The sequence below is a fragment of the Porcisia hertigi genome, chromosome 36, assembly GCF_017918235.1.
Source record: "Porcisia hertigi strain C119 chromosome 36, whole genome shotgun sequence".
Classification (NCBI taxonomy): domain Eukaryota; phylum Euglenozoa; class Kinetoplastea; order Trypanosomatida; family Trypanosomatidae; genus Porcisia; species Porcisia hertigi.
Genome location: NC_090595.1, coordinates 3468597 through 3494139, shown reverse-complemented (window position 1 = coordinate 3494139; position 25543 = coordinate 3468597). Strand labels below are relative to the sequence as shown.

At 55.2% G+C, this 25543-nt stretch overlaps 7 protein-coding genes across 7 annotated transcripts; all 7 read left to right on the top strand.

Annotated features, from left to right (window-relative positions):
* Positions 1-807: 807 nt before the first annotated feature.
* JKF63_00891 (uncharacterized protein) lies at positions 808-2364 on the top strand (the record flags this gene model as incomplete). The annotated part of the gene is made up of 1 exon (XM_067896940.1): positions 808-2364. The coding sequence occupies one exon, from the start codon at positions 808-810 to the stop codon at positions 2362-2364; it is 1557 nt and encodes a 518-aa protein (XP_067753097.1).
* Positions 2365-6642: 4278 nt separating this feature from the next.
* Positions 6643-7977, top strand: JKF63_00890 (uncharacterized protein; the record flags this gene model as incomplete). Its single annotated transcript, XM_067896939.1, has 1 exon — positions 6643-7977. The coding sequence occupies one exon, from the start codon at positions 6643-6645 to the stop codon at positions 7975-7977; it is 1335 nt and encodes a 444-aa protein (XP_067753096.1).
* Positions 7978-10191: 2214 nt separating this feature from the next.
* JKF63_00889 (uncharacterized protein) lies at positions 10192-11874 on the top strand (the record flags this gene model as incomplete). The annotated part of the gene is made up of 1 exon (XM_067896938.1): positions 10192-11874. The coding sequence occupies one exon, from the start codon at positions 10192-10194 to the stop codon at positions 11872-11874; it is 1683 nt and encodes a 560-aa protein (XP_067753095.1).
* Positions 11875-13023: 1149 nt separating this feature from the next.
* Positions 13024-13464, top strand: JKF63_00888 (uncharacterized protein; the record flags this gene model as incomplete). The annotated part of the gene is made up of 1 exon (XM_067896937.1): positions 13024-13464. One exon carries the CDS (start codon positions 13024-13026, stop codon positions 13462-13464), a length of 441 nt encoding a protein of 146 aa, XP_067753094.1.
* Positions 13465-15301: 1837 nt separating this feature from the next.
* On the top strand, positions 15302-17554 carry JKF63_00887 (uncharacterized protein; the record flags this gene model as incomplete). The annotated part of the gene is made up of 1 exon (XM_067896936.1): positions 15302-17554. One exon carries the CDS (start codon positions 15302-15304, stop codon positions 17552-17554), a length of 2253 nt encoding a protein of 750 aa, XP_067753093.1.
* A 1809-nt stretch (positions 17555-19363) lies between these two features.
* JKF63_00886 (uncharacterized protein) lies at positions 19364-20344 on the top strand (the record flags this gene model as incomplete). Its single annotated transcript, XM_067896935.1, has 1 exon — positions 19364-20344. One exon carries the CDS (start codon positions 19364-19366, stop codon positions 20342-20344), a length of 981 nt encoding a protein of 326 aa, XP_067753092.1.
* A 1285-nt stretch (positions 20345-21629) lies between these two features.
* On the top strand, positions 21630-24581 carry JKF63_00885 (uncharacterized protein; the record flags this gene model as incomplete). Its single annotated transcript, XM_067896934.1, has 1 exon — positions 21630-24581. One exon carries the CDS (start codon positions 21630-21632, stop codon positions 24579-24581), a length of 2952 nt encoding a protein of 983 aa, XP_067753091.1.
* Between the last annotated feature and the right edge of the window lie 962 nt (positions 24582-25543).

Sequence of the window (25543 nt, the reverse complement as noted above, 5' to 3'; positions counted from 1 at the left end):
CATTTTAGACACGTATACTTTTCCATACCGATTGCTCCCCTTTGTGCACGCCAACCCCACCCGCACGCACGCATTGCGATTGAAGGGGGGGGGCAGCGAGGGCAGGTGAGGATGACAGGGCGGGAGCTCGACGATTCACTAGCCAGAGTGAGGACGGGGGAGGTCATGTCCCTCGTTTGCTTGAGTGTGTGCATTCGGTAGCAGTCGTGCCAAGGAGACAGATTCCGCGGACATGTTTGTGCACCATTTGATTGGTGGTCGGCGATGTTGATACCCCCCTCCCCACACGACAAAAAAAAAACGCTGTACTCTTTGCGTTTTTCTTTATCCGTCTCGCTCCCGATCCTTCTTGTCGTCATCATCGGGATCACCACCCAATACTTGTGCCATCCCCACATTGCCCCATCCGCTCCCCCCCCCCCCAACCCTGACGAGTCAAAATGCTTCATTGATTTTTTACTTTATTGTTCCCAATCGCCCTCCTTCCCTTGCTTCATCTGTGCTCTACGCACGTGTGTACTTGCATCATTTACCCTCACCCGTTTCCCCATTCATTTGTGTGGTCACTTAGCCGCGCCTCGGGTCCGCTTGTACCGAACCAAATCAGTGAAGGCAGAACGGGGCTGCTGACTGCGTTCTCACGGTCCTGCCACATCACTGGCTGTCACCAACCTTATACTATCTGCATTCTATTCTCCCACCCACGGAGGCGTGCTCACCCTGCGCTCGTCATTCCAATAATACATGTTGCAACGCCTCTCCATGTGAAGCGTATTTTCTTTGGCATTCTTTTTGTATGGCTGCATCATGACAGTGAGGTTTTTGCGCTCCCGGGTAGCCAAGGTTGCGCTGACAGCGGTCGGTATCCCTGCCGTCGGTGTAGGTAGCCTTGTCGTGTACGTGCGGTATCGAGAGAGCACTCGCCCTCCGTCGCACGTCCAAAAACCGCTCGTGGACGGGAAAGGAAACCTTATCTTGGAGGGCCGTGTAGTCTTACGTCCGTCGCGCATCGCCGTGTGCTGGCGTCTGGTGAAGCTGGCGCTCATCTTCATTCCTGTTGCTGCTCTCTACTTTCTCATGTCGCTGCGGAAGGAATGGTATGACCGATGGCTAGAGATTCTGCTGGCAGCGGTGCAGCGTGCAGGACCAGTTTTTGTAAAGATTGGCCAGTGGAGTTGTACGCGCGAGGACTTGTTCGCCCCTGAACTCCGCAACGTTTTCAAGCGTCTGTACAACGAGGTCGATGAGCATTCGTACGAGGACACGCTGAGAATCTTGGGTGAGGAGCTCAAGTGCGACCCCTTCACGGTCTTCGAGTCCGTTCAATCAAAGACGGTCGGCTCCGGCTCGATTGGTCAGGTGCATCTTGCAAAACTGAAGAATTCAAGCCGCAAGGTTGTCGTGAAGGTTATGCACCCCGGCATCATTGAGACGATTGTGCTGGATTTTACCATTCTGAACGATTTGGCCCATATAGTGGACGTGTGGTGCCCTCGCTTCGACCGCTACCGCCTGCCGTCGCTGTCCTTGGCCTTCACGACTCATCTGGCGGCGCAGCTGGACTTCCGCGTGGAGGCGCAAAACCTCTCGCGGTTTCGCAACAATTTCCAGTCTGAGCGATACGTGGAGTTTCCCGAGCCGCTCATGTCGACACAGCGGGTTCTTGTGGAGACATTCTGCGCAGGTGAGCCGGCTAACCCAGAGTTCCTTGCGTCGCTGCCGTCACACGCTCGCGATACGCTGGCGAACAAGGGTCTCAACACGTGGTGCAAGATGCTTCTGCGCGACAACTTCATTCACGGTGATATGCACCCAGGCAATATTCTCATCGACTGCGAGAGCGACCCGCACGAGCCGAGGGTGACCATGATCGACGTCGGCCTCTGCCAGCAGCTCAGCGAGCACGAAAGTGCCGTGACGCGTCAGTTGTTGGAGTCTTTTGTGCGCTGGAATCCCAGCCAGTGCGCAGATAGTCTTCTTTCCATGTCCGACAGCCAGCCGTACGCCAACGCTGGTCTCTTCCGCCGCGACTTGGATGATCTCTTCAAGCACTTTCGCCCTACGCGTAACGACGAGAATGCCGTCACAAACATTTTGCAGTCCGTCTTCGAGAGTATTCGCCAGAACAACGTCCAAATGGACCCCGCCTATGTGTCGCTGCTTTTTGCTGTTCTTGTGCTCGAGTCGTTCATCATGAACCTGAACCCGGAATTCAACATGGTCCGTCACACCGCGCCGTGGCTGGTGAGCGAGGGTCACATTTCAAAAGGGGTCGTGAAGAACTTCTTGAAGACAAAGCTTGACAACGCGAGGCGCAATTATGGCATCTTCAGTGGCCGCATTGAAGACAGCCTGCTAAAGTAGTCGCAAGACCGCACCACAACCTTGTGTGCGAGTGGCACGATTTCGTAGGAGCAGGACAGTTGGAAGCCCGAAGCAGTGGGCCGCCCTCTTCCTCACCTTCCGGCGGTGGCACGTACACCTGTGGTGGCCACCACAGGCGCTCTGTTGAGACCCCTTCTCCCGTTGCCGTGCCTTTTCGTGACTTAGTGTGGCGTTGAATGCATCGTGGAGAGGAAGGCTTTGCGAATTGCGGGCAGAGCGTGGCGAACAGGGCTTTCTGCCGCCACCCCTGCCTTTATGTTCGATTCTCTTCTTTGTGCCCTTTGGGCTTTCAGAGAAGGGGCGCCAGTGTGTTTGAGGCCACTGGGCGGAGGTGGGGTGGGGGGCAGGGCGGCTTTGATTTCGTTGTTTATTACAGACTCCCCCCCGAAGACTCGTTCAACAGAGCGCGTGCATGCGTTCCTCTGGTTGCTGACTCGGCGCGCCTTCGGTCACGCGCCACGCAGGGGGTGACAGCCGCTGCGATGTATCTAAGAATGAGAAAGGTGACGGGTGAAGAACCCCCTTCCCCCCCTCCTCCCCGAAGCCGGGTAAGCACTAATGTGATTTTTCACACGGATATACACACATGCGCGATTTTTCAAGCTCACTCGTTTCCCAGTAGTCCACTTTCGGCGCACACACGGAGAGGGAGAGGGGAGGGGGAGTCACGCACCCTCTCTCTCAAGTTCTTAGCGTGTGCAGCGTCATCTCCACACACTCTCTGTTATACCTGGCGGGTGCTAACTAAGGTTACTTTTCTCTTTTCGACAAGAGAAAAAAAATTAAACAAATAAGCACACACACACACACACACACACACCGCAACTCCCTTCCCCAATGTAACTGCAACACAGCCCTAAGGAAACAACGACGGCAACGAATACTGCTGCGAATGATGACATTCCGCTGAAGAAAAAGGGGAGATGCGAGTGAAATGAGGTGCGTGTGTACGTGCGTGTGGTGTAAAACAAACGCAGCGTGAGGTTGGGGGTACCACAATACTGCCCCCCATGCCCGAGGATGAGGCGGATACAAAGGGAGAGGGAGGAGGAGGAGGTGTGTGGGGGCAGGAGGTGGAGGAAGCAAACGCGAGAAAAAGATGTCGGGTGTTGTCTTCTTTGGACCACTTCATAAACTCGCCACATCTTTTTTTTTTGTGCTGCACCGGCTTTCTCTTCCTCGCAAGCTAAATCCACCACGCGTGTAGCCTTGCCAATGACGCACAATATGGGTCCATATTTTTTTTTTGTGCCGGCACCCCTCCTCTAACTGCTACTGTGTTGCTCCTGCAATTTTTTTTTATGCTTGGCTTCGACCACACGCGCTTGACTGCCCATGTCTTTCTTGCTGTTTTTTGTCCATCCCATTGACCCAACGGGTACTTGGGAATGTTTCGGTGGTGCTGCCCCCCACGACATGCACGGGCAGACAAAAGAAAACACATCTTGCTTCCCCCTTCTCCCAGGGCTGATGTGGCGGAGCGCAACGACGAAGCCCCGTACCCCATGGCTAGTAATGACCTGTGTGTAGGGGCGCCCTGGACACCGCGCTGAAACGAGGGCGCACTGACCCCAACAATCCGTACTTTGCTTCAAGCAAATACATTTTTTTTCCTGACCTCGCGCGGGGCAGATGCGGGCACCGGCTGACGCACCATGATGACCATGGTTTTTGGATATTTGGCTTTGTCTTCACTGTCTCCTGACAAGGGGGGGGGGAGGGGGCTGGGAGGGCACGCTTTCTTATCTTTGTGGTCGCTCTTGAGGCGACTTGAAGACGTCCTTTCGTGGAGAGATCGTACACAAGGAGTACAGAGGGATCGGCGTCTGTCAAAGATATCAGCTCTGTTTGCCCACCACGTTTCTGAGGGCAGACACTCTTCGGTAGGTGAGTATTCGGTTTTGAATGACCAGATGCCGATCACTTCAGCGCTCGAGGTGTCGTCACAATCGATTGGAGTTGCTGCAAAAGAATGCTCGGGACACCAGCGTTGCACCGAAGCGAGGCATACGGCTCGCGCATCCTCAACTCAGTGACAATGTGGCGGCTAACCAGACACCGGGGCTGGTGTGTGTATTCTGGAAGGCGAGTCTCACTCATGACGTGCGCGTTCAACTACCGCGATGCCCAGCGGGCACCGTGGAGTGGATGGCCCCATGGCTATGGAGGCGTCGCCTAGATAACGTTTAAGTGTCGGGAAGGCATTGGTGCCGATGCTCACTGCTGTTCGAGGCAACACTGTTTTTTTTTCTATTGTTATTATCACCACCTCGGATTCTCTTTTCGAGTACCTGCTTCAGGCGCAAATTCTACAGTGTTCTGCGTCGCCACGGTGGCCAAGTCGGGAAGAAAACCACTGAGCTGGGATCTGCGCGTGGCGTAGTTGGGTGGGCGCGTTATCAGTCCACTGTGGAAGCGGTGTTGTCGCCCTCCGTTAAATGGCGAGAGTGGGCGCTGCGTCGCTGTGTGTCGGGAGTTTTCTCCTGCGAGAGAATAGCCACACTTTCGTGTGCACACACGCACAAAAAAAAACGAGGCAGGGGCGATGGGGGGGAGTCGTCATACGAGAAATGTGAGCTTCCTGAAGGCGTTGGTTGCGGCATACCCACCAGCAGCACACTATGCACGGCGCTGAGCAACGGGAGTCTGCGCACTGGTGTTGCCGCTGGCGCAGAGGGGGGGGGGTCTGCAACACTGCCACTCTCCTCGGGATCTGCGCGAAACCGGGAGTGCGTGCCTCAAATACGCAGAAACAGTCCCTGTGCGCACCCCGACTCGTCCTCTCCTCCTGCACCAGTTTCGAAATTTCAGATGTCCGACGGTGTGTGACTGGCGAATAACCTTCAGGATGCGGCCAGGTGGCTCGTTGCACACCTGTCCCGCGACTTTCTTTTATCGGCCCGTACTGCATACCGTTAGCGTGCAGTGTTGCAATCCTCCACTGGGCTCACCGCACGATGTGCACGCCGATGCTCGTTTTTTTTTTGCATCATTTGTGTCACAGCAACCACATACGGTCACAAAGCCGCCCTCAACGGCGGTATGGAGGCAAAAGGAGTCACCGGCTCTAGGACAGTGTGTACTGGAGAGCATTTTGGGTTGAACATCAACACCTGTTCGCATGTTCGTGTAAACACTCTGTTGTCTCCCGCTATCCGTTTTTTTTTTAAACCGGCAACGTCAAAGAGCGGTTTCAACAACGTCATTTTGGGGCTCGATCGGACACGAGTAGAGACGGCAACCGCGAGGATTCCGAGCATCGACGTCACAGTGAGGCCTCTCAAGCATGTTGAGAGCCCCCTCACGGATTCTGCCGAACCTCTTTGAAGTGTCCACGGAAGGTTGCATGTCACACATCTCCCCGGTAATGTTTAGCCCGCCGTGCTGTTCTCCATCACGTTTCTATTTCCTCCTCTCCCCTCCCCTCTGATTGGGGGAGGGGGAGGGGGAGGTGGAGGGAGTGGGGGGGGTTGCGGCCTGCAGCAGCGCACGTTGCCATCGTTTCTCACTGGTTTGATCCCAAAGCTCCTTTTAAAGGAAAGCAAAAACGCACCGCTACGGAATCCACAGTGTTGGCCCTAGGGCCACTTGCGTGTCCTGTTGACGTTGGGCGCACCAGAAGACAGCGGGTAGGTTCCACTCAAAAGATGAGCCGCATTTCTGACTTCTCGTTTTTCCTTCTCCCCACGAGGGGGGCCTGGCTGCTATCAACGGTGGATGGCGACGTAACCCTTTCCGGCCATACCGCTCCGCATTTGTCCTCGCCGCTCATCACCACTTTTTTTTTCCATCACTGGCCGCTTCCATTCATTACTTTGCTTCTCATCTCGCAGGTTGTCTCCTCGAGACACACCTGGTCTTGCTCACTTGCTGTCCGCGCTGCCTGTCGGCGGGGAAAAGCAATCCGGCACACTGATGACACAGCAACTCCGAGTAATCTGAGATCGACGCGCGCAACCGCCCATAGGTCTTATTCGCTTGCGGGATGCCAACAGCGGTTTCTAACCGAGATTCACTCTGCGCTTCCCCCATAATAAAAGCTTGACAGTGTTGGCCTCGCATCCCCCCTTTCAAACGGATTCGGCCGCAGTGTCTATCCAGGTTGGGAGACATATCTTCTACCTTTTTTTCCACTCCACCACAACCGCCTTTCCACACGTGCCGCTACGCTGGTGCGCTCATCTGTGTAGGCGGCACCACCTCTGAAGCGGTTTATTCACCTTTACATATTTTGTTTTTTACACTTTTTTTTTAGTGATGACGACCGTGAGGCGTGACAGTGTCACTACCGCCAATGTCTCACCGACGACGGTGATCGGGGGAGCTCTTTTGATTCTCCCTCACGCTGAGGAGGTGCATCTGCGCCGCGGCTTAATGCCGGTCGCCATCAGCTCCACCACAGGGCGTCTCAACCGGGCTGCCGTGGACAGTGACAGCGAAGAGGAGGAGGAGGCGATCTTACATGACCGAGGTGGCAGCTCCCACGGCCGGGAAGAATGCCAAACTGCACCGGGCAGCCCGGATACATCCTCAAGGCAAAGCCGTTTCCACGTCATCTCCACACAGATGGAGGCTGTTGTGAGTGCGCATCGCCGCGCTGCCGCGTCGAAGCGCTTTGCTTACGAGTGCTATGACATGTTCGGTTTCCGTGTAACGGAGGTGGAGAAAGCTGCAGAGGACTACGAGCGCCACGCCAAAGGCTACAGCCAAGAGTATCTGGGGAAGTGGCAGCACATGGTTAGCCATTGGGCCAGCGTTAGGCCGGACACGCTGAAGCGGTATTGCCGACGCGGGGTACCACAGGCGCTGCGACACGTGGTCTGGCAGCGCCTGCTGGAGTCCTGGGGAATGAAAGAGAGCCACCCAGGGGTCTACATGCGCCTTCGGAGTGATCCACTCGTCTCAGAGGACCTCAAGGGGATTATCGAGCGCGACCTGGACCGCACCTTTCCCACGCACCGTCTCTTCAGCTCGGGTGGGTTAGGCCAGGGGCAGCAGATGCTGCGCAGCATTCTACACGCCTATGCGAACTATGACCCCAGCGTTGGATATTGCCAGGGCATGGGTTTTCTTGCTGCCACCCTTATCCTCCAGGTCGAAGAGGAGGAGTCGGCTTTTTGGGCTTTTGTTGCCCTTATGAACAACGCGAAGTACAATATGAGGGTGGTCTTCTCTCCTGGATTCCCACAGTTACAGTGCTGCTTTCATGTATTCGAAGAACTCATGCACAAGAAGATGCCAAAACTGTACACTCACCTGCACGACAGGCATCACATACACCCATCGTTTTACGCTGTGCATTGGTTCATGACGGTGTTCACGTACTACTTTAACTTTGGTCTCGTCTCCCGCATTTGGGATATGTTTCTCTGCGAGGGGTGGAAGCCAGTGTACCGAATCGCACTGGCTCTGCTAAAGATGGATAGGCGGCGGCTACTATCCTTGGGGACGGAGACAGAGGTGCTCCTGGCGCTCAAGGACATACAGGAGTCCAAGCGACCTGTAGAGCTTCTCAAAACCGCGCTCAACATTCGATTCAGTAGCGCCTACGTTAGGGCGTTGGTGGAGGCGTACAATGCGCCGCGAGTGTAAAAGGGCGTCGTGCGAGAAGGGGGGGGGGGGAGGGGCCGCATATATCCACTAGAGCGTTGTGGGGGGGGGTTGGTGGGTAGAGGGGAGAGGGAGGGGGGGGTGTTACGAAAACTCACATCCACACGGACATACATGTATAGACGTAAGCGTGCTCTATATTTCCTGTCATCCATTCCAAGGATCTCCTCGTTTTTGTCCTGCGGTCGTTCCCGCTTATCTTGCTTTGAGTCTTTCTTTTTTCGCATTTTCTTTTTCACGTGAGAGCGTCTTGACCATTTTCGCTCCATTTCCCTCTGGGGCTCGGTGGCTTGAATATATTCGCTCAGATTTGTGATGTAGTGTTGACGGCGTGTGGCTGTCGTGTAGCGTCCTACGATGAAGGAGCACGAGAGCATACCACAAGTGCTTTTTTTTCCGTTCCAGCCTCTCCTCCCTTCTCTTCACGCTCTTCTTTCGTTCTCTCCTCCCTCCCTCCCCCCCCCCCCCGTCATGGTTGTGCGGCTGCTGAAGGCCACTGGGAGTGATCCCTTTTGTCTATTTCATGAGGGTTACATCGCGTCCTAGATGACCTGTGACTTTCCAGCGCGCGCGCTCGTGTGTGTGTGTGTGTGTCTGTGTGAAGGGGGAAAAGGAGTTATCAAGTGGGGGAGGTTAGTCGGGTTTACTCACTCTTCGGGAAGCGCGGCAACCCTTTATTCTCCTCGCTGGCTACGCTGAACCACTGCTGACGGTCACAGGGGGTCGAGCACTCGCGACAGGGAGGGTGTTTGTTTCACCAATGTGTTTAGCGAAGTGCCAGCGCATCTCGAAGGCGTCTCATCCTGTCTCCCATCAACTGTTGGTGCTTGGGGGAGGGGGTGGGTGGGAGAGGGTCATTTGATCTCCCTACCCCCCCCCTTTTCGGGGGAGAGGATACTTTGTGTGGCGACTAGCAAAGGCGGCTCTTGGTGACGTGGATGGGATTGTACCTCGAGGCACGTCTTCCACTGATTGGCACCATGCAATGGCCAAATGGCAGCCCGAGGTTGAGCTTGAGGACTGTACTCATGTCGATGCCGGGAATGAGAGAACATCAAGGACAAGCTTTCCCGCATCTGTCGTGGCTGTCCTGTTTTCTGTTTATACGCATCGTCAGTATTACCCATGCGTTGAGGAGAAAGGGGGGAGGGGAAAGAAAGGGCTGTGGTGGCTGCCCCGTACAGCAGCCAAACCACAAATGAAAAGAAGTACAGGGGGCATCGCGTGTGAAGCTCAAGGGGGTGCACTCCATGGAAGGCACCCCTGACATAGTCAAGTTTCACTTACTGGGAGAAAAAAAAATCGCTGGCGAGGGGAGAGAATCTGCACTACCAATGTGCCCTCCCTCACCTCCCTCACCCCCCTCTACACCTTTTTTTCTACACACCTGTTTCTTGTCTCATCTGTTCGCTATTTTGTTGCTGTTTATCCCCCCCCGCTTGTCGGGCGCCAAAATCAACGCAGAAGAGAACAAAGAGAAGTGGAGGGCTGTGGGCGGCGTTTCCCCAAAGCTCCTTTCTCACCTTTCTCCTACTCCTTTGGCCAGCGCATCCTCCCTCTTGTTTTTATTCCCTTTTCTTCTTCCCCTGTTTTTTTTTCTCCACCACGAGAGGGCGAAAACTCGGCGCTGGCGCGAGAGAAAGGGAGGAGGGTGCCCTCTCTCTCAGTTTCCACGCAACTTTTCTCATCTCCAAAGGGCGGTTCGAGCGCCCGAGAAAAAATTTTTTCTTCACAGGCGCAGCTATACCTCTCTCCCCCCTGAAACAAGAACAAAGAGCCTGCCGGCTATTCTCCACAGCAAGCACAGGTGAGGTGTCGATTCCCGCCTTTTTCTTATTTAGTACGACTGTGGGTACCCCCCCGTTTCTTCTCTGTCGTCTCTCTTTTTTTTCCCGCTGTTCTTCTTTGCCACTTAGTGCCTGGATCTGGAGGGCACGCGTGATAGGGAGAATTGCATACATCACACGACACGTCCGTCCGCCGCAGGCGTACACTCACCCCGCAATCAAACGTTTATTAATCGCGCCTCTATACCCCCCCCCAAAAAAAAAAAGACTACAGGGGCAGTTGTACTAGAACCTTTCTTTCTGTCTCCCTGTTCCCCCCTCTCCCTCCTCCCCCACCCTTTTTGGATATCTCGAATCAAACTTTTCTGTCGACGGGGGTTATCAAGGAAATCCATCGACTCAATACACGATGGATGAGGTCAGCGTGTTCACGCGCTTCGATGAGGACGAGGGTGCCCAACATAATCTCGCCAGGAACACCCCCCTTCGCATATCTGCCGCACACGCCGAAGGCAATTCCTTCACTGTGAAGCGAGACCCTTCCAAAGTAAGAGATGCCCCTCTCACACCTTCCGCGCATTTCGCCACAATAGAAACGGTCCTTGCGGAGAGCGATGACACGGTACAGGGTATACCGGCGTCCCCGGGACGCCACTCGTCACGGTTTCCACAGGGCAGTATTGCAACACTCCATGACTCCTTTGGTCACCCGGGATATATGGGGCATGCGGTCGAGCTGGTTTCCTCTCCCTTGCGTCTGGTGACCACGGATGATGAGGTGCAATTAGACCACTCCGGCCCGTTTATCCGCGCCCCCCAGGCTGCGAAAGCGCCGGTGCCTTGCGCGGCCGCCGTACCGCGAAGTGGTGCCGTGCATCCGACACCGCTTATACCCGAAAACCGGCGCGTGGTGAAGGGTGCAGGGTTCCCACAGGCTCTGCGCAATAGTCAGCTACGTGCGGCGCCAACGGGCTGCAGTGACTCAGACACTGATGGGGGCGGCAATCATCACCAACTTGAAACCCGAGATGCTGAGGATCGTCATTCCCAACCGGGTAACGATAGCCTAGTCGATGCCGAAGAGAGAGAGGCTGAGCAGCAGTTTGTGGACGAGTTCGGTTTTGTAATCGACGAGGACACAAAAGCAAAGGACGAAAAATACATTCGACGCATTGACGGGAAGCAGGTGATGCGGCGGGAGATCAAGTGGGCGAACATGGCGGCCGACTGGAACAAGACACACACGAAGATGAATGCCAAGCTTAAGGAGAGGTGCCGCAAAGGAATCCCAAGTCGGTTCCGCGGCGTGGCGTGGCAACTGCTGCTGGGGTCTTTTCACCAACTGAACTCCGAAGAGAACAATGGTGTGTATGCGGCGCTGCGAGAAAAGAAACTCGCGAGCAAAGAAGTCGATGCGATCATCTCACGCGATCTTTCCCGCACGTTTCCCACTCATGTCCTCTTTCAGGACGCCGGTGGTGTTGGTCAGATCTTCCTGCGCAACGTCTTACACGCCTACGCCGGGTGTGATCCGGAGGTCGGCTACGTACAGGGCATGGGTTTCCTCGTCGCCGCCCTGTCCACGCAAATGGCCGAGGAGGAGTCCTTCTGGGCCTTGCACGAGATGATGTACAACGAACGCTACAAAATGCGGGAGCTGTTCAGGCCTGGATTTCCACTGCTACAGCAGCTGTTCTATCAGCTGAAGCGTCTTATTACGCGACTGCTCCCGCGACTGTCGAAGCGGCTCGATCAACTTGATATACAGCCCTCCTTCTTTGCCTCTCAGTGGTTTCTCACGCTGTTCGTGGCTCACTTTCCCTTTCGGGCGCTGCTGCGAGTGTGGGACATTTTCTTCTCGGAAGGCTGGAAGATCATCTTTCGCATCGGTATCGCGCTCATGAAATGGGAAGAGTCTCGCCTCTTGACGTTGTCATTTGAGGAAATGTTGAAGGCGCTCAAGAGTCTGCAGGACGGAAAAGACGCACGTGAGCTGCTTCGCCGCGCGCACCGTGTGAAGTTCAAGACGGCTGAGCTGAACCGATATGGTGACGAGTACTGGGAAATGATGGGCTCCCATTCTCGAGACTAATCGGATACTCAGGATGAGGATTGTCGCGCCGCGCTCGTATATGACGTGTGTGTGTGTGTACTGGCCCAGTTTCATCCCCTTCCGTCTAGATTTCTTTTGTCTGCGATTGTTAGCGTGCGGAGAAACGAGGATGGGCGTTGTGGGGGCTCTTTTACTGCCTTTTTTTTTCTTGCTGAGCTGCACGCCCTTTTTGCGAATGGTGCCTCCGCGACCTGGTATATATATATATATTTATATTTTTTGGGGGAGGGGAGATGATGCCCTCCGCATTTTGCGAAGGTACACACGTTTGCCATCCTCCTCCTCTTTTGCTTTTCTTCTTGTCTGCCTTCGCACGGATCCCGACTTTGTATGTTCTCGACTGATTGTGTCGACGTTCGATCTTCCTCGCGTGCTCGTTTCTTTTTTTTTTCGTGTGTGCTCGTGTGCCTCCCCCAAGCCCCAATGAAAAAGAGAGATTGGTTGTGCGACAGCGAGAAATGCGGAATGGGGATTGAGGAGTCCTTGATGCGCTCTCTAGGAAGTGGGGAGGTCACCAGGATCTCAAGCGCATCCCATCGAAGGCTCAGCGCTGAGAAGGTGAGATTTTATGGCCGTCTCCTAATACAGACACACACACACACACACGACAAGGTGGTGGTGGGTCTTTTCCACTCGTTTTGGATGGGCTTATTGTGTCCCCCCCACCCCTTCAGTTTAGGGGACTGCAGCAACTTTACGCAGCTCACAATGTCTCATTGAGCCCCAACGCCGCCGTTGACATTACCACCACATGGCAGGAACCCGAGAAACAAGAATCAATTGCGCGCTTCCCTGGCCCTACCTCTAAACATGTTTGTGATACCTGCTTTTATCGATTGATGCCAATTTGGCCAGACACCGGCGTCAAACACACGCCTCGCCTTGCTGTCTACAGATATCGGTTCTCTTTTTTTTATTGTTGTTGTTGCGCGCGTGATGTGCGAGATTGGACCTTCACACTGATCTCCGCTACGTTAGCCACCAAAGCAGAAAACCAGGCGTAGCTGGCTAATTCCTTGTTTTCCTGTCTCTGATTCCTTTGTGCGAAGTGTGGAGAGAAAAGACACGGGGGGGGGGGGGGGGAGGGAGGGAGGCGGCAGCAGCGATGGCCCTTTGTACTGCGGCGCCATGAATTCCTCACAACACCCACCCAGGTCACGCAGGAAACGGTCACCACGGGGTGCCGACGCACCCTCTTTAAGCATCTTCGATCTACCTTCTCCGAAGGAAGTGTACCTTGGAGTCACGGCGGAGTACTCGACACGCGCAGAGCTGATCGAGGAGCAGCGTTTGTGGCTGGCTGACTTTTGCAAAGTCTCTGCGGCGGTGAGGTCGCCCGCTCTCCCGTCTGTCGCGCGTCCTCTCGGATCACCCCATATTCCGAGTAGTCGCGCCCACCAGGAGATGTTGCTGAGAGTCGAGTCCGTAGCCGTAATCGCCCACCGACTCGTGCACCTCACGTCGCACCCAACACCCACTGTGGTCGAGGCCCGCATGGCTACTCGCGCCGCCGCTGATGCGGTCGGTGCGTTACACACTATCATTTGTCCACCACCTCTGTTGCCCTAGCTGACGGACCCACGTGTGTACCCTCTCCATAAGTCCTGTCCTTTGGTTTCAGATGTCGCGAGGGCTCCTAGGAGTTGCGTGGCTATGTGCGAGGGACGAGAACGTCGTGCCGTGAATGGAGGAGGAGGAGGGGGAGAGGGGGGGGGTTGCTGGCTAATTGATCCCCTCTTTGCTGCATATCGCCGACCCTCCTCTCTTCTTGGTGTACTGCAGAGGCAGCTGTCGTCGTTGTCATTTTAGGTGGTGTGTGTGTGTGTGTGTGCGCAAAGAGACGGTGTGCGTTTTAAGTCTCTCAATGTGCGTGTCTGTGCCGAGCTCTCTTCTGTTCGTTGTAATCCTATATATATATATATATATCCTGCTTCCCAGATTGCTGCTTCTGCTGCTGCTGCTACAGGTGTGCGCGGGTTGTGGGTATCCCAGCCCCTTGCCTTTTCTTCCCCACGATATATACATATGTGTATATTCTTGAATGTTTCGGCCATCTGAAAGGCCTGCCCTACAAATTACACGATCCAATCTGTGCAAGCCATCCCGCTGTGTGATACGTCCACCCCGCCGCGCACGGCTCGTGCGTGATTGTGATGACTGTTGTTGTTTTCTCTGCTGTGATGAGCGCTCTGATTCGGCAAAGCGGTGCCCTTCCAGGTGCGGCAACAGAAGGGGGAAAAGGACAGTGTATGTGTATGTACATACCCAATGTCTTTCTAATAAAAAAAAACATCAATACAACCACAAGGGGATCACCAAGGGCGCTCTCATATCCCGCTCATCATTTGCCGTGTTGGACGAGGTGAGGGATAGGAGAGGATAAGGGAGAGTACGCGCTCTATAGTCCACTGATTTTCAGCACGTCCCTGCGCCACGCAAACCTGTCTCACAGATTTCTGTTTGTGCGCTGTCTAAAGGCGCTGCCAATCTCTGTAAGACTTACTTTTTAAACGGCCCGTGTCTCTCTTTCTGTTTGTGAAAGGATTTCGCGATGATGCACGCATTCGTGAAGTTGCCCGGTTCGGGAGCTTCGCGCAACGCGTTTTTTTCTCACGTCGCATGTTCCCTTCAATTCTTGTGTGCGACTGGTGAGCAGCGTAGTTGGTATTTGATCCCGCTTATCCTCGTCCTGGCTGATCTCCTCACGGACCCCTCTCTCCTCCCCTAACCATTCCCTCCTCTCCCACTCCCACTCCCACTCCCACTCCCAGTTCTACTCCCCTCCCTTCCCCTCTCTCCGCCCCGACCCCGCTACTCAATCTTAAACAAATAGAAGAAAAAAGTTGAGTCGATTTGTGCATCGCCACAACGTGCGCTGAAGCGGATTTTTTTGGTTGTTTTTGTTTTTGGTGATAACCCCTGGCCTTCTTTCCAGGGCCTTTCCACGAAGGAGAAACGCGTTGTCTGGTTCGCCTCCGTGTTGTTGGTTTTCAGTTCTCGTCGTAAAGGAATTTCCAGACTGGGAGTGTCTTTGTAGACTCCTGTGGCGATTTTGTTTTTTGTTTTATGATTGTAGGTTGCAATTTCTCTTGCCTCCAGTGGCGATCCTGAAGCGTGAGTGAGTGAGTGAGTGAGTGAGAGAGAGAGAGAGACGGATTCATCCGGTATTCCTCTCTTCAACACACACACACACACACATACCCACAAAAGAAAAAGAATTTCGCGACCACACAGGGGTGGGGGCACCGAGGCTGGGTTTAGACGCTACACAAGGCGATAAAGGTATACTAAGAGGGAGCTTCAGTGAGTGGGTGAACCCAATCGACTAGGAATCGTCGTTACCTCCTCGGCTCCGAGACAGTGTGTCATTACACGAAAAAAAAAAGAAACGTTCCACCCCGCCATCATGCTGTTCAACTTGCGGCGCATCGTTCCTCAGAAGGAGGAGAAGGTGAAGAACCAGATGACACTCGCCGATATTCTGGCCTTTCGAGACACCTGGACAGCCATTCCTGAGCCGAACTTCTCGCTGGAGCGGGTGCTGCTGATGGCTCGCCTAGAGAAGCAGCGCAAAGCGAAGATTCCTAAGCTGGTGATGTCCGAAAAAGGGTTCCGCGTGCGGGACAAGAACGACATGGACGAGTCGGAGCGGGAGCTTCGCCGGGTGCAGGGAACACTGAACAAACTGACCAGCATGAACTTTGACGCTGTTGTGGAGGAGGCTCTCTCGCCGGATTTGGTCTTGAACCCGTTGGTGCTGAAAGGTGCCGTGGACATCATCTTCAATAAGGCCATGGCGGAGCCTGTTTTCTCTGGTGTTTACGCCCAGCTGTGCCAGCGCATCAAAGTGTATGAGCAGGACCTCGTCGCTGAGGCTGCGGAGAAGCCCAATTCCGAACTCGGCCAGCTCATGGCAGCGATGCAGGCAAGGGAGGAAGATCAGAAGAACGTGAGTGGTCGCGTGCGCAACGCGTTGGTGATGCGCTGTCAGGAGTTCCACGACAGCTTTGTTAAGCAGCCGCCACCGTCCAACGCCGAGGCTGAGGAGCAGCTGCGGAAGCGCAACATGGCTAACATCAAGTTTGTTGGCGAGCTTTACATGCGCTCCGTCATTTCGCACCGCGTGATTTTGGCCGTGTGCTCGACAGCGCTTGTGTTGGGCTTTATTCCGAGTCCCAAGCTAGTCACGACTGATGCCGACCTCGAAATGATGGTGAGCCTCATGAACGTGATTGGCAAGCGCTTTGATGAAAACGCCGCCATGGCGCTGCACCACGTGCCGAAAGACTCCGCTGCTGCTGAGCACCCACACGACTGCATCTGGCGCGCGTTGAAATCGTCAATGAACGATCCCCGCTTTTCGCGGCGTATCCGGTTTCTCATTCAAAACCTGCTGGAGTGGCGGAACAGTGGATGGAAGCCAAAGGAAACGCAGGCCCAAGAGCCCTCTGGTGGCGGCGCTGAGGACAACAGCAACGCGAACAACAACGACCGCCCCCATCACCGCTCTAGCAACAACGCAGGCACTCACAGCAACGCCGGTGGCTTTAGTGGATCAGGCGACCACAGCCACCAAAATTCTTCTCCAACCAACTTTGGCGGTGCCGGAGGCATGTCGTGGCAGCAGCAACACCAGCACGCTGGTGGTCGTGGGCCAAGCACTGGCGGCTCTCACGCTGGTGGCAACCGTGGCATGCCGCGGCCTCCCAGCATCGCAGACGGAGGAGACGACAAAGGTGGCCGCGGCGGTGGCCCGAGCAGCCTGCGTCAGGACCCCAGTCAGCTTCCCACCAGCAACGAGTACATGATGCCACCGGTGCCCTTCTCAGGAGAGGGGCTTGCGTCACCGCCGACCGCTCAGCAGTCCGCGGCGGCGGCCACATCGCAGATGAGTGATGAGGACCGCAAGTTCATGGCGCTCGCCACACCGCCAAAGTGCGTTGACGAGGACCTCAGCTCGCGTGTTCTAAGCTGCATCCGCGATGCGCACACCGAAGGGAACTGGGCCGCTGCCGGAGAGGCAATCGTGGAGATGGTGCCACAGGACGCCGCACACATGTGCCGTATGTGCGCTGTGTACATAATTGTAAAGAAGGTGACCGAGACGTCGTCCGATGAGGACCGCCAGCTTTTCATGGACTCGCTGAACAGTGGAATGTTTGATATCAATGAGCTGTCTCGGGGCTACTCATGGTGTCTGACAAACGCCTTGGCGTACAATATCAAGGAAGACCTCCCCAAAGTGTACAGCCGTTTCGTCGCTTGCCTGACGACAACCAAGCATATGGACTTTTTGTCGATGGTGAGCAGCGTCATGGCGCGCACCGCCAACTACCTCGATGCGCTGTACGTACCGCTTGAGGGCGCGGAGATGGAGTGGGAGGAAGACTTTCTGGAGGTGTGGACGTCCGTGCTTGGCAAGTGGAAGGAGGCTCGACCCGGCGACAAGCCCACTGGCAGCGAGATCCTTAGCTGCATTGCCTCAATCAAGCAGCGCACCTTCATGAAGGACATCGTCTCCGACTTCATGATCGAGCTGAGCCAACAAGGCTACCTCGATGAGGCTGAGGTACAGGAGTGGATTCGAGAGAACCAAAAAAATGAGAAGTTCAGGTTTTTTGTGGAACAAATGGCGCAGGTGTACCCTAACACGGTGTAACTGTGCCTGAAAAACTGGTACTGGTGTCCCCCCCATTCCGTTCTCCTGCTGGCCCTTCTTCGAGTCATTGCACAGTGAATTTTTTTTTTTGTGACAGTCAGGGATTATTATTATTATTTTGGGATCTCCTTCTTTGGTCTTTCTACGGGGTTTTCAGGAGAAAACGCTCTGCAACAGGTTTTTGTTTCCAGCAACAGAACGACACACACGCATCATCCTTTTTTTTCTCTTACTGTCTACCACTTCCCTCCCTCCCTCTCTCTCCCCCTCCCAGCTCCAAGCCCAACCAGACGCGGTGCTGCTTTCCCGTGATTCTTTCGTGCCGTGAATTCGTCAGTTTTCTTGTGTTTTTACGTTCCTCCCCCCTCTCCCCCGTCGCTGGTGGTGGGTAGAAGCGCTGCCGCGCTTTTCGCTGTGCCATGCACACTTGCATACACCCACTCACCCATACACACACACACACAATCCCTGACATGGTGACAATTACAGCTCAGTAGTACCCGCTGTCGGTCGTCTCGCCTTCCCCTTCCCCGGTCTTGCAGTTTTCTGAATCCTTGGAGGGCACGGAGAAAAAAAAGAAGAGCGACCAACATCAGGGTGATATTGCCCCTTAGGTTTTCCAGGCATGGCGGTGTCAATAAGATTCGACGGACAGTGGTGAGATCTTCAACACAGGTGTTCCTTTGACGTGATGCGCCTTCGAGTTCACACACAAGCATCGGTCTTTTCCTTTCACTCCCTCCCTCCCTCCCTCCTTTCTCCACTCCAGTGGTGAACAGTCACCTTGTGTATGCCTGTGTCTGCTTCTCCCCCGCCCCCTTTTTTTATCTCCGGTAGTCTTTTGCACTTTCGCTTTGTTTGTTAGTTCCACTCGCCTCGCGTCGGTTACTCGGGGGAAAACGAAAAACCACAAAAAATAAACTAATTGACAAAACCACATTGACAGCCGCCTCCCCTCCCCACCCACACACACACGCGAAAAAAAGGAAAGAAAGGGAAATGAGATGATGCGGCTTTTCCGTAAGGTTGTGATTTTGCTCTGTGCTGTCAAAAATTGGTGGACATGTGGTGATGTGTGCGTCTCTCTCTCTGTGTGTGTCTTGGCGGGGGGTGGGGGGCGGTACATGCGTGAGTCTTTTTATAAGTTCGGTAACATCGACGGCGACGAACCTCAATTGAAAACAACAACAAAATGAAGTGTAAGAAGGGAAGGTGTCGAACGTCGAGAGTGACCTCGGTAACCCCTGCCCCTAGCCGTGTTTAGAGGGGACGGCTCGATACAGTGGGCGCGTACGTGTGCGGATCTAATCATGGGTCTAAATATATACGCATATATATATATATATATATATTTCAAGCAGGGGTTTGCCGCTCGGTTTGCCAAAGCGCTTGAGTCGCCACCTGTTCAGGGTACCATCATTCAGCCGGAACCTCTCTTCGGATTGGAGACCCCACCTTTTTTTTACCTCTTTGCATTCAAGGGGACACGTGTGTGTGTGTGTGTGTGTGTGACCGACGATGTCCTTGCTCAACGAGGGCTCATGATTTCCGTGACACCCCCTATGGAGCATCTTCGCCCCCTGTTTCCCTTTCCCCCTTCCCCTTTGAATCAGGCTCACTTCTTTTCCCATTGTCCCGCGCAACACTCTATTCGACAATCTTCACCGTCTTCAAGCTCTCAGAGCAGAGCATCCAGCAGCGCCTCCTGGTTAAACCACCGCTGTTTCTGCCGCCACCTCGTCCTCCTCTCTCCCCCCACGCGCGCGCGCACACGCACAGACACAAGCACAGTACTTACACAGCGTTCCCATGTTGTATCGCACTGCAACATTGCTCAAGTCGCAGCACAAGAACGTGCTGCGCCGGGGCCGCCCCCATATGCAAAAGTATAAGGAGCTGAATCGCTGGCAACGCGAGGCGCAGGGCATCACGAAATGGGAGCAGGGCCACTCCCATCGGCCTCAACCATACGTGGAGCGCTTCAATCCGGAGGGATGTGGCCTTACTCGCGGCACGTCGGCGTATGCGTGGAAGTGGTGGCATACACAGTACCCATGGCTACCCAACGTAGCGCCTGACGACTACGTGCCTCCTCGCCCCCAGGGAATTCGCCCACCTGCATGGGACGACGAATTCGCAGACGTGGTGCTAAGTATGAGCAACGAGGAGATTCAGAGCTACCTCGTTGATAAGCTAACGGAGGTCATCTTTGCAGAAACACAACGGGACGGCTACGAGCTGCGCCGACTAGACTTTGAGGGCAAACCTCTCACAGACCTGCCGGAGCGGCGCATCATTGAGAGCTTTGTTTTTGAGGAGGAAACGCTCCGTGAGAGAGTCCTGGACAAAGTCCTCGAAGGTGTCTTCCGTCTGGTTCCCACCTCTGCCGACCGCCTGGAGCTGAAAAGCGTTGCAAACATCATCGACTTTGTTCTCACACATGTTACAGTCGCCCGAGAGCCTGAGCAGCACGAGGTACCCGAGGCAGCCAAAGCTGTAATGCGCTCGCATCCCCTGCAACCACAGCTAGGCTTTGTGCATGCCTTGCCGACTGACAATCGCGACGCTGTGGTGCGGGAGTGGGAGCGGATGCACCACCTCGACTGGCAGTTTGGCAAAGCTGTTTACGAGCCGCGCAGTGTCGAGAATGAGCGGGGAAACTTAACGTGGCTGCGTGAGGTTCGCCATCATGAAGCACGGGAGGCGTTCCAGCTCGACGTGAACTCGGGCGAGGCTCGCCGGCGCCACATGGAGAAAATAAAGGCTGCCGCCGAATCCCATTCTACTTAGGCTGGTGCACACTCGCAAATCGCCAGTGCCGTCGTCTGGGGGGGGGGGGAAGGGGGAGGGAGTGGCGGTGGTGGTGAGTAGGTTTTTTCCCCCCTCCCCCTCTAATGGGTGTGTAGAGTGTCGAAGAAGAGTGAAAGTTTAGTGTGGCAGCTGCTCTGTGGTCTTTTGGCCTCCCCTCTCATCTAGTCATGAATGCTGCCCTCTTTCCTCGTCAGCTGGACTCGTGCATTTCGATTAATGTGGGCGTTCTGTGCGCCGGAGTTTCTCACGTTTCGTTGGCAGAAAGGCACTTGGCGTTCCTCTGTTTGTTTCGCGCGCCGTCGGTGTGTCTTTGCCTGCATCGAAGTGTGGTGCGTCAGTGGAAGACCAAATGGGTACCATGCCAGGCAGGGGACGGTACGCCACGCGCCTGCGCGTGGGCAGACGGCGGTACACACAGTCTTGTGCGTACGGGTGAAGAACGTAAAGGGTGTCCACAAAATTTTTCAAAACAGCACAGGAGGAAAATGTCTTCCACGGCGTTTGTTCCCATTATGGGAGAAAACACGCTCGAAGTTTTTGTTGTTGTTGAGGCGTAGGGGGCGAACTGGGGCCAGATCAAATTGGAGAGCGAGGTGGAGACCATTCTGTCCAAGGGCAGCCCCCTCGTGGCAGCTGCTGCCTCGGTGTTGAGCGCCACCTGTGGGCTCTCTATTGTTGTGATTCGTGTCTCCCTCATGTGACGACACTTGACTTCTGAGTCACGCATCCAGCACGGAGCTGCACGTCGACCTCCTCCTTTACCAGTGTTATTCTGCCTGTGCGCGCGGTAATGGCGTGCATGCCCCAGTTCGGGCACGCGATGTATCACCACACGCGCTTGCTGTTGCGATTGCCAATTCTCTCTACTTACGGTCGACTTTCTCCTCTTCCTTGCTGCATTTTAATTGTTGTTGTTCATTACCAATATATTGCCTTCTCCGGAATACTGATCTGAACCCCCCCCACACACACCATCATCATCATCACTCGCCTCTCTCCCTTCTCTTTGATGCACTGTGCGTCCGACAGAAGGCCTGGCGTATCATCTTGCACAGACTTTTATCAAACGACCTCGTATAGGGCCGGCACCGGTGCACATTTTTGTAAGGCGCTTTGGCTGGTACATGCGGATTTCCCCTTTGTGGCTTCACGGTCATTCTTCGTTGCTCAACTGCCATCTCAGCGGCACACATTTTCATCATCAGGACTTCCCTCTTGGGACTCTGCTCTGCTTTTCTCTCTTGTCGAGTTTGTCGCTAGTCTCATGCGCGAAGGCTCCACAGGGACCGCCTCACTGGGGCAGCAGGAGGTGTTGAACATGGCTGACCCCTCTCCTCCCGATGCATCATCTACACTTCCCCCAGCCAGCGATGTTCTAGAATCGTCTACCCTTCCCATACCGGGTGCGAAGACCTTGACATCAGCTGCCCCTTTGTCCGACATCGCTGATGACGCCGAGGCAGAAGCCGAGCTGCTAAGGCAGGAGCTCCAACTTATTCAGCTCTGCTTCGCCGAGCACGAGTTTGGCATCCTTGTGGAGGATGACAGTAGCGACGACGCCGATGGAGAAGGCACCAACTCATCATCTTGCAGTGCAGCCTCCTCGCTTTCTTCTTCATTCGAATCGGCGAACGGCACCGACGGCGGTCAACGACGACGCAGCCCACAAAGGCTTCATACCTTTGATCCGATGGCCTTTGTCAATGGAAAGGTGCAGCACGGCGTGCCTCTCAAATCCCTATCGGAGGATCTCCACACATATGCGGATTATCTGGAGGAAAAAATTGCGCAGTGTGTCAATACCGACGTGCACACGGCCTTTGTGAATGTATCCGGCCACCTAGTGGGGATGCGGGATGAGTTATCATTTATGGAGCGGCCCCTCACTTTGGCAATGACGACGTTGTGTAGCGTCGTTGGTCAGCTGTCAGCGACGTCAGAAACAATGAAGTGCAACGTGGAGGCTGCGTGTGCTGCAGAGATGGAGCGCGCCTTCGATGCCGTCTACCTGAGGTGTATGGTTATGTATGAGACACTCGCCTACCAACTGGATGACCTGGCTGGTCTGGTACATATAACTGTGGATTCGTCGACGGCTACAGGGCGCAGCCACGCTGCTGGGAGCGGCAAAGGTAGCAGTAGTGCGGCCATGCTCAGAGTCAGCGTTGATTCGCGGGAAGAGGACGCCAGGAGTGCCGTGGCTATAGAAAAGACAAGCTTTTCGATCTCGCCCGAATCTTGCCTTTCCGACGCTGTACTGGATGCGCTCGAGGATGTTGTGCTGCTTTTCCAGGAGCTAAAGGAAACGTATCAACGCCTCGGGTCGTTGCCGTCGCGCGAGCAGGAAAAGATGGAGGCGCTATCGTACGTGGAGACTGCTGAACAGTCCGTGATGGGCATCTTGAAGGCAGTGTTGCTTCACACCAGCCAGCTAGTGCTTCGCCTCGCCTCGGAAAACGGCAGTGCTTCCTCGACGTCGTCTGCCTTTGCGGTGGTGGGCACGGCTTTGGCCCCCTCTGCGCCTCCGACGGCAGGTTCTCCCGTTGCCCGGCAGCTTCTGGGCCGTGTCATTGAGCTCTACGCCCAAGCGGGAGAGATGGAGCAGTTCTCCGTGGTGTTCCGCAACGCTGTGATTCGCCCACTGCTAGAGGCTGTCATTTCGTGGAAAGCCGCCACACAGGCGCGGCAAAGCGCCGAGAGCACGGTGGCTCTTCTCAAAGAGATTAGTGGGGTGCTGCAGAAGACTGTATTGCCGCTGTTACCGCTGTTGCGCAAGCACTACGGTACCACCTTGCATCCTGTTGCCACGGTCGTGTGGCCCATATTGAGCGAGACGCTAGTGAAGAAGCTGCCGTCGTTGTACGAGATCGGCATCCCAAATCAGTTCCAGGTCAAGTATAAGGCAGCCTACGAGCTTCTCGCAATCGTGGAAGATTCCTGCGCGGACCTGGAGGAGCTATCAGTCTTGCGTCAGTCGCCCGATGTTGTTTTATGGAACCACAAGTGGAACCTCAACGTCTACGCCATGCTGCGCGTGAGTGAGATGGATAAGGCGGTACAGTCTGTTTCTTCCCCACTGGACAGCCTACCAGCATCGACGAGCAGCGATTACCATTGCCGCATCTTCTACATCGCCCACCAGCAGCTGCTGCGCCTGTTCTCGTCCTCCGTGTTTCTCCTACAGTGCACACCGTGGTTTTTACGACAAGTTGTCGTGTTCTGCTACCGGTTGCTGACGCGCGTACAAGAAGCAGCGGACCAGGTGCCGTTGGACACGAGCGGCGCGATGACTGCTGCGGAGACGCTCGATGGCACAAATGCGTCAGAGAACGGTGGTACTCCTGCGAGGGGAGCGCGCCACACGCTTCTTTTGGCGATCGCTGACGCGCACACTCTGCGTGATTTCCTGACAGGGAAACTACTTCATGTCATTCTCGGGCGCTTGGAAGTGGAGTCAGGGCAGGCAATGAGTGAAGTGTTTTCGACAACTCTCAAGATCACTAGCGCACCCGCCCCTGAGCGTAGCACAAAGGACCTTGTCAAGGACGTCCTGGAGTTTGCCAGCGTGTCTGTGTGCGGTCGGTTCGTTGAGCGGGCGAGGGAGACACTTGTGCAGCAGGTCGCCGAGGCGGCGATAGTGCCGCTACAAAATCTCAAGTCTGTCCGCTCAGCATATTCTCACACGCGCAAGACGCTGCCATCTGCGGCGTCGTGGTACGTCGCTCCTGTGCTGCATCCATTGCAGAGGTTCGCTGAGGAGGCGCAGAAGAGCGGCTTGAGTGGGTCGGCCCTTCAGGAGTGTGTGGCCGAGATGCTGCGGCGAATCATGGTGCACTTTGTTGCGTTGGCGAAGGAGACGCTCATCATGGCCAAGAAGACCGAGGAGAGCTGGGAGAAGTTGCGCCGTCGTAAGGAGGGAAGTGTCGTGTCGCAGACCGTGGAGGCTTCTCCTGGCAACGGTGAGGAGGCTCTTGGGGGCGTCGTTTCGACGGGTGGTGGTCAACGCGTCACGGTGGAGACCGCGTCGGACCGTGACAAGATGACGATTCAGCTCTGGATGGATGCCCGCGCACTGTATGAGGCGGCGCAGGTGCCTCCACTCCACCTCCCCTCTGAAACGGCCACGGAGCTGTTTGCATCGGCGTTTGATCTTCTGCGCCGTGCCGAGTGGATTCAAGGCGCCGACATCGCCGAACCGCCCGATGCTGACGCGTAGCGCAGCAAAGGGAAACCTAGCCGGCTGGTTCACACCCTGTCGGGGGAAAGGGGGCGTGCGGAATCGCAATCGTGACTAGTGAATGCGGGCAGCTGCTGACATCGTCCGTGTTTCTCATCCGGTATGTGCCTCCTTTTCCATTCTTTGCGTTGATGGGCTTTGAAAAACATTGGCTTCCCCCCCCCCCCCATCCTTCTCTTCGTTGCCATCTGGTTACTCCCCCTGTTCTTCGTGGGCTCTTCCAGTTTCTCTCCTGGAGGATCCACCTGAGCCCGTTGTGGGCTGGTCCATAGGTGTCGCTAATTCGTCTTGATATTCGAAGCGCCCGTGTTGGTGTAGGGCAGATGTGAGTCATTGAGGTTTACAACATCCAGAACCCAACATTAAGAAAAGTAATAAGAAAAGGGACCCTGGCGATCTGTGGCTGACGTCAGCTGCAGCGTCTCTCCTTCGCTGGCCTATGCGCGACCGAAGTGTTTAGGTGGACTCCCAGCGAATCGAATGAGCGAGCGGCAGCTGTAACCTTCCGCGTGTGATGATGTCAGTAGGTTCCTTCCGCTCGACTGGTTCTCCCCCCCCTCCCCCTCCTGACTTTCCAAGTTTTCCTCTACGAGGGAACGCAAAGAGGGTTGGTGGAATGCCGGTTTCCCCTCAACATATCAGTCTCTCGCTCATCCATACTTGGATTTGTGTCATGGGGTGGTGGTGGTGGTGGTAGGGTGCGTCTCTTGCCTCATGGACTGCGCCCCCTCCGCCTTCCCCACCTCCACGGTATTCTCTTCTCTCACCCTCCACCTCCCCTCACGACTCTGCCTTTTGATCTTCTGCTGCTCTCTTCTCGCAGCTTCACTCTTCCGTTTCTGTGCGGGGTACACTTCTGCCCAAGGCACAACTCGGCCGGCGCCGTTTGAACACCGAAGCAAAGGGAAGTTCTTCGGGGAGGGGCGCGTCCGTAGAAGGGG